Below are 12,132 nucleotides of genomic sequence, written 5' to 3' on the forward strand. Positions count from 1 at the left end.
AAAGCTATGTGATGTCTGTGACTTGTCACTTTTACTACTTTCTACTTTGGAAGTTCCTAGAGGAGAGGAATTAATTAGAAGGTCAGTTTGGCAATGCTGCCAGTAAGGGTTAACTCCTATTCTTTTAGTAGTCTGATGTGTATTTGCTATGGAAGTGGTATTTCGGCATTATTAGCAAGGGCTTTTGATATTATTTTTTAAGTGCTCTTAGAGTCAGTACCTCAGAGTCGGGAAAAACAACAATAATAATAATGATGGTATTTGTTAAGCACTTCCTATGTTTCAAGTACTGTTCTAAGCACTGGGATAGATACAAGCTAATTAGGTTGGATACAGTCCCTGTCCCACATGGGGCTCACAGTCTTAATCCCCATTTTACAGATGAGGTAACTGAGGCACAGAGAAGTTAAGTGACTTGCCCAAGGTCACCCAACAGACAAGAGGTATAGTTAGGATTAGAACCAAGGTCCTTCTGACTCCCAGGCTCATGCTGTATAATAATGGTGGTATTTGTTAAGTGCTTACTATGTGCCAAGCACTCTTCTAAGTGCTGGGGTAGATATAAGGTCATCAGGTTGTCCCACATGGGGCTCCCAGTCAATCCCCATTTTACAGATGAGGTAACTGAGGCTCAGAGAATTTAAGTGACCTGCCCAAGGTCACACAGCAGACAAGTGGAGGAGTCAGGATTAGAACTCATGACCTCTGTCTCCCAAGCCCATGCTCTTTCCACTGAGTCATGCTGCTTCTCACTAGGCCTTGAACCGTCTCTGTGACTAAGGTGTTGGGCAACCTTGACCAAGTCATCTATTCTCTCAGAATTCAATTTCCTCATCTTCCATGTCTATCCTTGATAATTGGTGTGAAAGTGCTTTTTAAAAATAATAGCACTAAGTATTTCAGACATCTTGATTATATCCTTTGATTAGTTTACTTGCCTAATGAGAGTCCAGAGGAGAATACCAGGAGCAGGGTAACTGGATAGAGCTAACAGAATCCTGGGATTCATAAATTGAAAAAAAATGTGATGTCGGTCTTCTATTTCCTCGCCTCTGTTGAGATCATGTTTATTCTGGTTGTCAGTCAAAGAGGGAAGGAAGAAAAATTAAAAAGGACTCCCTGAAAGGCCACCAGATCATTGCAGATTGGACATAGGGCATGCGGTGAAAGGTTCGAAGAATTTTGAAGTTTCAACAGGGTCACAAGAATGCCAAAGATAATTTAGTAATATTCTTTACAGGTAGCATTGTGGTAGGCATAATAGTATTAGTAATTATTTAGTGCTCACTAGATGTATTGTCTTGAATTAATAATAATAATAATAATAATTATAGTATTTGTTAAACACTTACTAGATGCAAAGCACTGTTCTAAGCGCTGGGGTTGATACAAGGTAATCAGGTTGTCCCACATGGGGCTAATAGTCTTAACCCCCATTTTACAGATGAGGTAACTGAAGCACAGAGAAGTTAAGTGACTTGCCCAAAGTCACACAGCTTATAAGTGGCAGAGCCAGGATTAGAACCCATGACTTCTGACTTGAAAGCCCGTGCTCTTTCCACTAAGTCATGCTGCTTCTCGCAGGAATTAAGTTCTTGGGAAGTACAAAAGAATGAAATAGCATACAATCTAGTTAGGAAGACTGATATTTCAATATTCACAAATCAAATAGTCAAGATAAATAATTGAATGTGCTATTGAATGATTTCATGTAGAATAGTGCTGAGGATAGGTATAAAAAGCTCATAATAGTTTGAGGTGACTGATGGGGTTTATTCTCCATAATGTGCTGGGAGTTACTCTGGAGGCTAACTCCATCCAGAAGATGGGATGGAATGTGGGGAGAGCTGAATTCTGTCAGATAGTTGAAGGGAGGGATTTTCAACCCGTGGGAGCAGTGTGAGTTAGCATGAGTTGAAGACAGAGCAAGAGGAAATTGGCATCACAAAAGGATAAAGAATGTGTGTGAGAATTTTCTGGTAAGATTGGAGTTTAAACACTGAATCTCTAGAGAGAATAGAGTCCATACCCCAAGGATCTTTAAACCAGGAGACACTCTCTTGTCTGAAACAGGTGTGTCATGTACCTGAAAAGAGGAGAAATCATGGAATGATCTTGGGCAGTCTGTGGAAATGTTATAATACTGGGAATCTATTATATTCATACGTTATCCAAACTCTGACTGGTGTTGATGAGAAAATACACTGAAGTGGATTGAAAATATTCCTTCTCCGCCTTATCTCACTCACAGATTTATCCCTGAGACTGGTGAATGGAGGGGACCAATGTCAAGGACGTGTTGAAGTCCTGTACCGCGGGTCCTGGGGAACGGTGTGTGATGATTCCTGGGACATTAATGATGCCAACGTCGTATGCAGGCAACTGGGCTGTGGATACGCTGTTTCTGCTCTAGGAAATGCCCAATTTGGCCAAGGCTCTGGCAACATCCTCCTGGATGAAGTACGTTGCTCAGGATGGGAATATTACCTGTGGAGCTGCCCTCATAATGGATGGAACAGCCATAACTGCCAACACAGTGAAGATGCTGCAGTGGTCTGCTCAGGTAACCTCCCTTTGAAGTATGTCTCTCTTTCAATATTTGTGTCCCACATGAAAAAGTCATTTTCCATTAGGGGTTATCTAAGATTACCATGAGGCCTGAACATTGTTGGGGATTCAGCATGGGTTCTCCCTTGCCAAGGTCAATGCCCAACAGTGTCCAAATCTCTTCACTCTGCTTCCCTCTGCAGAATTCCCACCCAGTGAGACCTGTACACTGAGTGCTACATGGACGAACTCTGGAAATGTTCTCTGTCAATTAGACAGAGGCACAGGTGGAAGCAGTGGGGAGTGGCTATCTGTCTACCGTGCTAGATTATAAGGTCCTGGAGGGCATGTATCACTTATACAATTTTACCTTACTCTCTTTATCCCTCAATACAATGTTCAGCACAGTGTAGAAATTGGAAACATGTTATCGATTCAATCAATCAATCCAATGCATTTATTGGACATGTACTATATGCAGAGCACTGTACTAAGCACGTGGGAGAGTACAATATAACAGAATCACTAGATTTGTTTCCTGCCCACAAGTAGCTTATAGTCTTATTTATCAAGGTGAAATTTCCTTGACACTACAGCTGCCCACAGGGAAAGAAATAAATCAGCATGAGGATCAGCATCCATACTTTTATGTGATTTTTTTTTTCCCCATCAGTCCAACAGTCTGAATGGATTTGTCCCTGTCCCTTCTACATCTTTGTTATGTCTCTTGGCTTTTGTTTTCTGCCATTTCCCCCCTACTCTATTGTTGGACTACTTGAATGAGGTCAATGGATGCTCCTCTCATTCATTCATTCAATTGTATTTATTAAGCACTTACTGTGTGCCGAGCACTGTATTAACCACTTAGGAAAGTAAAGTGCAACAGTAAACAGTGACATTGCCCGCCCACAATAAACTCACAGTCTAGAGGGGATGAGCCAGACATCAATACAAATAAATAAAATTAGAGATATATACATAAGTGCTTTGGGACTGTGTTGGGGAGAGCAAAGGGAACAAGTCAGGGAGACACAGAAGGGAGTGGGAGATGAAGAAAAGTGGGACTCAGTCTGGGAAGTCTTCTTGGAGGAGATGTGCCTTCAATAAACCTTTGAAGGGGGTGGAGCATCAATTGTCGGATTTGAGTAAGAAGGGTGTTCCAGGCCAGAAGCAGGACATGGACAGGAGAGATTAAGGCACAGTGAAAAGGTTAACACTAGAGGAGCAAAGTATGTGGGCTGGGTTGTACAAGGAGAGAAGAAAGGTGAGGTAGGAGGGGGCAAGGTGATGGAGTGCTTTGAAGTCAATGGTGAGAAATTTTTGTTTGATATGGAGGTGGTTAGGCAACCACTAGAGATTTTTGAGGGTGGGGTTGACATGTCCCAGACGTTTTTGTAGAAGGATGATCCAGGCAGCGGAGTGAAGTATGGACTGGACTGGGGAGAGATGGGAGGTTGGTAGGTCAGCAAGGAGGCTGATGCATTAATCCAGGTGGGTTAGGATGAATGATTGTATTAACATGGTAGTAGTTTGGATGGAGAGGAAAGGGTGGATTTTAATGATGTTGTGAAGGTGGGACCAACAGGATTTGGTGACAGATTGAATATGTGGGTTGAATGAGAGAGAGGAATCAAGGATAACACCAAGGTTACGGGCTTGTGATATGGGAAGGATGGTGGTGCCATCTACACTGATGCAAAAGTCAGGGAGAGGACTGGGTTTGGGTGGGAAGATAAGGAGCTCTGTTTTGGACATGTTAAGTTTGAGGTGTTGGGAGGATATCCAAGTAGAGATATCTTGAAAGCAGGAGGGGATGAGAGCCTGGAGAGAGGGAGAAAATAGGGCTGGGTTTAGGGTTATCTCACCCTGCCATCTTTACTACCACTGCATTAATATTATCAATTCAAGGCAAATGAGTTCTTTCATTGAATAGTATTATTTGATCAACTATTATGTGGAGATCACTCTATAGAAACTATAGGGCAATTGCAATATAAGCACCTATACAGAACACACTATACTGAGTAGCTGCTGCTTGCAAACCAACTTACTTAGAGCCTTCTAGGTGCAGAGGACTATACTAAGTACCTACTATAATGGTTGCCTACTATGTGCAAAGTACTCTACTGAGCACCTACTATGTTCATAGGCTTGATCTAGTGCTTAGATTCTAACAGTATAGGAGACACTGTCGTTGTCCTAGAGGAAGTGACACTCTAATGGGGGAATCAAGCAGACAGATGGAGTATGGGAAAAAGAAATGCAATTGGTAAATAGCAAGACTATGGAAGGGTAAAATGAAGGAATAAATGAATGGTATATGCAAATAGATATTTAAGGAATGTAATGGGTGATTATGGATAGTTAGGACTGGAGGAAGTGGGGATTAGACTTAAGGATGGCTTTGCAGATGAGATGCATTATGTTTGGGTGGATTCGAAGCAGGAGGAAGTTCTGGGCAGGAGGAATGACAAGAGTGAGGAGTTCATGTATGGGGTTCAATAAGAGGTACAACAAGAGCCTGTTGTTGGGTAGGAATTGTCTCTATCTGTTGCTGAAGTGCACTTTCCAAGCGCTTAGTACAGGTGCTCATCACACAATAAGCGCTCAATAAATACAATTGAGTGAATGAAAGGAATTAGGTTGTGGATTTTTTTACCGGAATAATGAGTCTAAAACTCTAAGGAAATATACCCCAAAGAAGGCCTATCTTGTTTGAGGTCATCATTTAAAAAAATTTAAATATTTATTTCAATAGTATTTATTGAGTGCTTACTATATGCAGAACACTGTACTAAGCGCTTGGAATGTACAATTCGGCAACAGATGGAGACAATCCCTGCCCAGTGACGGCTCACAGTCTAAAAGGGGGAGACAGCAAAGTAAAACAGAACAAAACAAAAACAAGACATCATCAAGATAAATAGAATCAAGAGGATGTACACCTCATTAACAAAATAAATAGGGTAATAAATAATATATACAAATGAGCACAGTGCTGAGGGGAGGGGAAGAGGGAGGAGCAGATCGGAGAGGGGAGGGGGAGCAGAGGGAAAGGGGGCTCAGTCTGGAAAGGCCTCTTGGAGGAGGTGAGCTCTCAGTAGGGCTTTGAAGAGGGGAAGAGAGTTTGGTGGAGATGAGGAGGGAGGGCATTCCAGGACAGTGGCAGAATGTGGGCCAGGGGTGGACGGCAGGATGGGTGTGAACAGGGACAGTGAGGAGGTGAGAGGCAGAGGAGTGGAGTGTACGGGGTGGGCAATAGAAAGAAGGGAGGTGAGATAGGAGGGGGCAAGATGATGGAGAGCTTTGAAGCTGAGTGAGGAGTTTTTGTCTCGTGTGAAGGTTGATAGGCAACAACTGGAGGTATTTCAGGAGGGGAGTGACATGCCCAGGGCGTTTCTGTAGGAAACATCATTATTATTTATATTATTATTGTTATTTAATGTACAAAACATTATTTCATAGGATCAGTCACTTAAACTAGTTCCAGTGACCTAAAGTTTCCTTAAATGATATTGGTCAGGAATACATCCTGAGTGGGAAGTGCAGAGAAAATCTCCAGGTTGACCTATTTCCCACCCTAAGCTGCAGTTTTTGTGACTTTACTCAGAGCTTAAGGTGAAGTCATTTCATGCAAAAGAGAGCTTCCTCATTTGGCTTTTATTACATTGCAGGTAGCCATTCAGGATGGACGACACCTGGTAAGTCTTATTTCATCTTCCTTTGATGAATTCCTTAGGAAAGACTTTGAGACAACTCCGTGACAGGGCGGTGCACTGAAAAGGGGCTTGTAGAGGACTCTCATTTTCTTTGGAATAGGGAACATAGACATGTAGGGAGAGGATAATTTCTGAACGATGAGAAGATTTTTACTCTCCAATTTTGAACTACAATAATGATTCATTTATTCAATTCCACATAATACATAATGCCAAATCCTTGTAGCATCACCATCCAATCACTTTTCCACAGTACTTCAATAGATCTTAACAATTGATCCATATGATCCTTTTAAGAAGCCTTCCATTTTTGTCTTTCACAAGCAAGATGAGAGCAAGGACATGTCTTGGAGAGGGCGTGGAAAGAGAAACTAGGAAATGACCTGGGGCTGATGGTTTGAACTTCTGCTTTCTTACTTTTGGTCACCTATGCCTGTGTAAACAGGGAAAATATGACTTCAGGAAGCTATTTATGTCCCTTTAGCTTTCCTGTGTTTTCCCTAGGTTGGTTTTCTACCGAAACCTCAGACCCAACATTGATGCCAGATAAATTGCATTTTTTTGGCTCAGTTTAAGGTTTCTGGGTCAGTGGATACCAGTCACTGTGGCATACTTGTTCCATCACTATTTAGTCCCTGACAGACTTGTTAACTCAGTCCCAACATGAACATCCTTGAATTTCCAAATCAATTGTTCGTCGAGTCACAGTGGAGGTATTCAGTGCAACTTCTCTGCTCAACTCTTCACAAGGGTGATGTCCAAGACAGCATAGAGGAACAGAGATTTGCTTAACAACCGTTGAACAATGTATATCCAAGTCCAATAGAGACCAAGAAAAATCTAAATTTATACATGTATAATGTACAAGCACAGTCCCTATATAACAGCTCTCCTTACAGACTTTTACAGCCATATATGCACACTACTGGGCATATATAACTACTTAGAGAAGTGGCATGATGTAGTGAATACAGCCCAGTCCTGGGCATCAGGAGGACCTGGGTTCTATTTCCGTCTCTGTCACTCATCTGCTATGTGACCTTGGGCAAATCTCTTAACTTCTCTCAGCCTCAGTTACTTCATCTGTAAATTGGGGATTGAGACTGTGAGCCTCACATGGACAGGGACTGTGTCCAATCTGATTTGTTTGTATCCACCCCACATAGTAAGTGCTTTACAAATACCTCAATTATTACTATTATCATTGTTATTATTTACTGGGCATTGAGAAATGTGCATAGAAGTCTCTTCCAAGCACTTAGTACAGTGCTCTGCACAAAGTAAGTGCTCAATAAATATGATTGAATGGATGAAAGTCTCATCTCTTCTGATTGTCCTCTCTAGAGAATTAGTTGTCTCTGGGGTTGACGTCAGTTCAAGTATGATTTCCAAAGGAGAGAGCCAAGGCAACTCTTCCATAGGTGATCCTGCAAATGACCAACTTCAGATAACTAGTGCAATAATTGGGCTCTTCATGACACCATGTGAGATGGGGGTGATGCACAGGCCCTATTAAAAAATGGTTGCTGCGAAACTTATCTTAACGATGGCAGTATCACTGCCCATCTAAAAAACGACTGTGGGACAGAATCTATCTGTTAGTAGGGTAAAAATCTGGGTCTCAGTTCCGGGGTTCCTTAATGCTTGCTTGGCTGAGGTCAAGGTCCGTGCAGTGGCTCAACCAGAGGGACATCCAGGCCAGCAGCAACATGATGCGACAGCAGAGAAATGTTCTGACAAATTTTACAGAAGGTTATATCATTATGTTATATTGCGTGCGTGTAGCGCATGAACTGATGGTTCAGTGGAGAACATTAGAGAATGGGCTTTTTTGTTCTGACTCAAATGGCCAAATGTCTGAAGCTGGTCCTGCTACTGTAGCTGCCTTGATTTCCTCATCTGACAATTCCTTCTCTATCTTCTGGCCAGTAAAATCACACATCCTCAGGAAACTCTACCCTCCACTACTCCCACCACCTCTGCTGGAGTTACACGGCACCTTGGGTCCTGGCTTCACCTGAAAGATTGCCGGGGCATCAGAGATCACCAACGGTCATCTGCTTGGCAGGTTTCAGGAACTGCATACCTTCCCACTTCCTTTTTGCCATGGACAAGGTTTTACTAAGTGAGGCTGTAGCTTCAGGGAACCATTTTTATCCCACTAACTCTTCTGTGCTTTTCTTTGATTTTTTTTTCCCATAGGAACAACCACAGCCCCAACAACAACCCCAGGTAAGTCAAATGTGTTCACTCTGTTTAGGCTACTTGAGCAATGAGCAGCAGTCACTGAGGCAAGCTTGCTCCATCATTGGTCTGTCACAGACAGAAACTCTGAGTTCAGTCCTAGCATGAAAATTCCCAAATCTGCACATGCAGCGATCACTGAACCATGGGGGAAATATTCAGCTCAACTCTTCATGAGTCCTTGCTCTTCAATCATTGTAAGCAGGCTAAAAGGCCACTTGGTCAATACGTATTAGAGGCCAGTATAAAATAATATATATGTGGGGCTCTATACAATCAGACTTGCATCGCACATGTGAGCAGAATGTACAAAACCCTTTTGCAGGGTTCACTGTTTGGGGTTGAGAAAGGGTTGATATAGTTTGGTATGTTTTCCTACTTGTCCTCTCCAGACAGACGATGATCTCTTGACATGGCTAGGGGAAATAGTGACTTGTAGAAAAGAAAAACAGGGCAACTCTTCACGTAGTTGTCACTGCAGCCACCACGACTTTGCTTTCTGCATTTCCTCGCAGTTTCACATGCCTTCAGAACACTATCACACCACTGCCCTGGCCACTGACAGGATATATTATATCCATTAGCAGGAAATATTAAGCATTTACTGTATTCAGAGCTACTATGTTAAGAGCTGGGAAAGAATACACAGGTAAGAATTAGTTATGGTCCTTGGTCCCCAAGGAGATTGAATTCTAAAATGTGAGAGATAGAGATTAGAGACAGACCCATAAAGAGTGATTAAATAATAAAACACAGAAGCAACATGAAAGACAAAAAAGCAGTAAGATAACTGTGGCAGAATGTCATGCTCTTCATGTCTCAGAGTCCAAGACCCACCATGACCACAGAGCCTGCTCCATCAGCCACGGGTGTTCCCAGGGTTTTGTGGCAGTATTGTGTTGTGTCTGCTTTTCTCTTTCGCACTGGGGTGGTGGAAGGCAGGACAGCATGGAGTCTCCTTGATGGCAAGAGGAGCCAATGCTGATTCTGGGAGGTGAAATGTGCCTATATGGTGATGGGTCAGGAGAGTTGAAACATCCAAAAACCAGTGAGAGAAATTTGGTTTTTCAGAGATATTTTTTCATTCATTCAATAGTATTTACTAAGTACTTACTATGTGCAGAGCACTGTACTTAGTGTTTGGAATGTACAAATCGGCCACAGATACAGTCCCTGCCCATTGACGGGCTTACAGTCTAATCGGGGGAGACAGGCAGACAAAAACAATAGCAATAAATACAATCAAGGAGATGTACATCTCATTAACAAAATAAATAGGGTAATAAAAATATATACAAATGAGCAGATGAGCACAGTGCTGAGGGAAGGGGAAAGGAGAGGGGGAGGAGCAGAGGGAAAGGGGGGAAAAGGGTGCTTAGCTGAGAGGAAGTGTGTGTGTGGGGGGGGAAGAGAGGCAGCAGAGGGAGCAGAAGGAAAAGGGGAAGCTCAGTCTGGGAAGGCCTCTTGGAGGAGGCGAGCTTCTCCTTTTTGCCACCTAACTCTCTTTCGCCACATTCTAATTTGTGTTTTTCTTCCTAGATTGGATTGGAACTACTTCTGGTAAGAGCCTTTTCTTATGACCCTACATACTCAATTCTCATACTGGAATAGTCCCATCTTTCTAGAACTATGCTGATGTCCTTGGCTTTTCACCAGTATTTCCAGCTAACTTGGAATGTTATAAGTTTACTGAATTTCCTAAAGGGGAGTTGATTATAAGGGAACTTTGGAAATGCTCCATTGAGTGTTCCCTCTTAAATATTTATTGAATGTTTAATGTGTGCAGAGCACTGCTTTAAGCTATGGGAAGAGTACAACACAACAGAGTTGGTATTATCCTCAGTGAATTTCCTCTGCAAGAGGGCTTTTCCTTCAATTTGGATTTTCTGTTTAGAAATATTAAATATTATGAGAGTCGGCATAGCCTAATGGAAGATGCACAGATCTGAGTGACAAGAGATTTGAGATCCAGTCCCAGTGCTGTGACTAGGGTCCTGGGTGACCTTGGCAAGTCATCTGATTTCTCAGAAGATCAGTTTCCTCCTCTGCGATGCCTGTTTCTACCTGCATCACAAGGTGGAAGTGTGGGTAGTTAAACACTGAAAGTGAATTTTTTAGAAACTTAGTGGAATTTCTTGTCTGAGGAGCTAAAAAGCAGAATGCTATCACCTGTCTGGAACAAGTCTTCTGTATGCCTTAAAAGAGGAGAGATTGCAAAATTGGAAGTGTTATGATGCGCGGACTTTATTACATCCTTTCATCAACCAGGAATTGAGGAAAACGTTGATGGAAAAAGACACTGAAAGTGATTGTAAGACTTTTGTCTTCCTCTCAACTCTCTCCCAGATTTATCACTGAGGCTAGTAAATGGAGGGGACAGATGCCATGGTCGTGTTGAAGTCCAATATCATGGTTCCTGGGGCACCGTGTGTGATGATAACTGGGACATGAATGATGCCAACGTTGTGTGCAGGCAGCTGGGCTGTGGATACGCTGTTTCCGCTCCAGGAAATGCCCACTTTGGTCAAGGCTCTGGCAACATTCTCCTCGATGACGTGGGCTGTGCAGGATGGGAAAACTACTTGTGGAACTGCCCTCATCGAGGATGGAACAGCCATAACTGTGGTCACCATGAAGATGCTGGAGTGATCTGCTCAGGTAGCCTCTCTCTGAAGACTCTCTCTCTTCTCATCTATGTCTGAATCTAAGAACCTTTTCCCCTTTAGGGTTGACTAAGCTGACCAGGACTTTTGAAGTCTGATGGGTTTTCAGAGATGCCTCTTGTCTTCCTCAATCAGTGCCCATTGCTCTTTCTCTAATCATGCAAATTTCTTCTTCTGACTACACGCTAATAATTTCCTGTATAGTTGGAGCTTAATACATAAGGTCACATTGGAAACTTATGGGATAGTCCACTTGGATCTATATAAAGGTAGTGGAGGGCATTTCTGCCTCCCTTGCTATAGTGTAAATTCCTCAAGGGAAGGAATTATGTATCTATATACACATATATATATATACACATTTGATTGTATATCCTAATATGATTAATAATATGGTAATTTTAAAGCACTTATTGTGTACCAGACATTGTTCTAAGTGGTGGGTTGGACAAGCAAATCGGGTTTGATACTGTCCCTGTCTCACATGGGGCTCTTAACCCCATTTTAACTGATGAAGTAACTGAGGCATAGAGAAGCGAAGTGACTTACCCAAGGTTACCCAGCAGACTAGAAGTGGGCCAGAATTAGACCCAGGTCCTTCTGGCTCCCAGTCTCATGCTCAATCCACTAGGCCCAGCTGCTTCTCTGCATCAAACAAAAACTCCTTAACATTGGCATTAAAGCACTAAATTACCTTGCCCCCTCCTACCTCACCTTGCTACTCTCCTACAACCCAGCCCGCTCACCTTCTTACTGTACTCTGATCTCTCTGCCAACCTCTTGCCCACATCCTACCTCTGGTGTGGAAAACCTTCCCTCTTCGTATCAGACAGATAATTGCTCTCCCCCACCTCAAAGCCTTACTGAAGGCGCATCGCCAAGAAGCCTTCCCTAACTAGGTCCTCCTCCCCTCTTCTCCCATTCCCTTCTGCATCACCTTGACTTGCTCCCTTCATTCA

General features: G+C 42.7%; 1 protein-coding gene across 1 annotated transcript in view; it reads left to right on the top strand.

The window, feature by feature from the left end:
* DMBT1 (deleted in malignant brain tumors 1) overlaps positions 1–12,132 on the top strand; it is a 77,174-nt gene that overhangs the window by 39,590 nt on the left and 25,452 nt on the right. The window contains exons 25-29 of the mRNA XM_039914355.1: positions 2,252–2,563; positions 6,222–6,248; positions 8,469–8,498; positions 10,050–10,070; positions 10,857–11,168. Coding sequence (XP_039770289.1) covers positions 2,252–2,563; positions 6,222–6,248; positions 8,469–8,498; positions 10,050–10,070; positions 10,857–11,168 — 702 coding nt within the window. The remainder of the gene's footprint in view (positions 1–2,251; positions 2,564–6,221; positions 6,249–8,468; positions 8,499–10,049; positions 10,071–10,856; positions 11,169–12,132) is intronic.

This window comes from Ornithorhynchus anatinus, chromosome 16 (genome assembly GCF_004115215.2).
Source record: "Ornithorhynchus anatinus isolate Pmale09 chromosome 16, mOrnAna1.pri.v4, whole genome shotgun sequence".
Lineage (NCBI taxonomy): Eukaryota > Metazoa > Chordata > Mammalia > Monotremata > Ornithorhynchidae > Ornithorhynchus > Ornithorhynchus anatinus.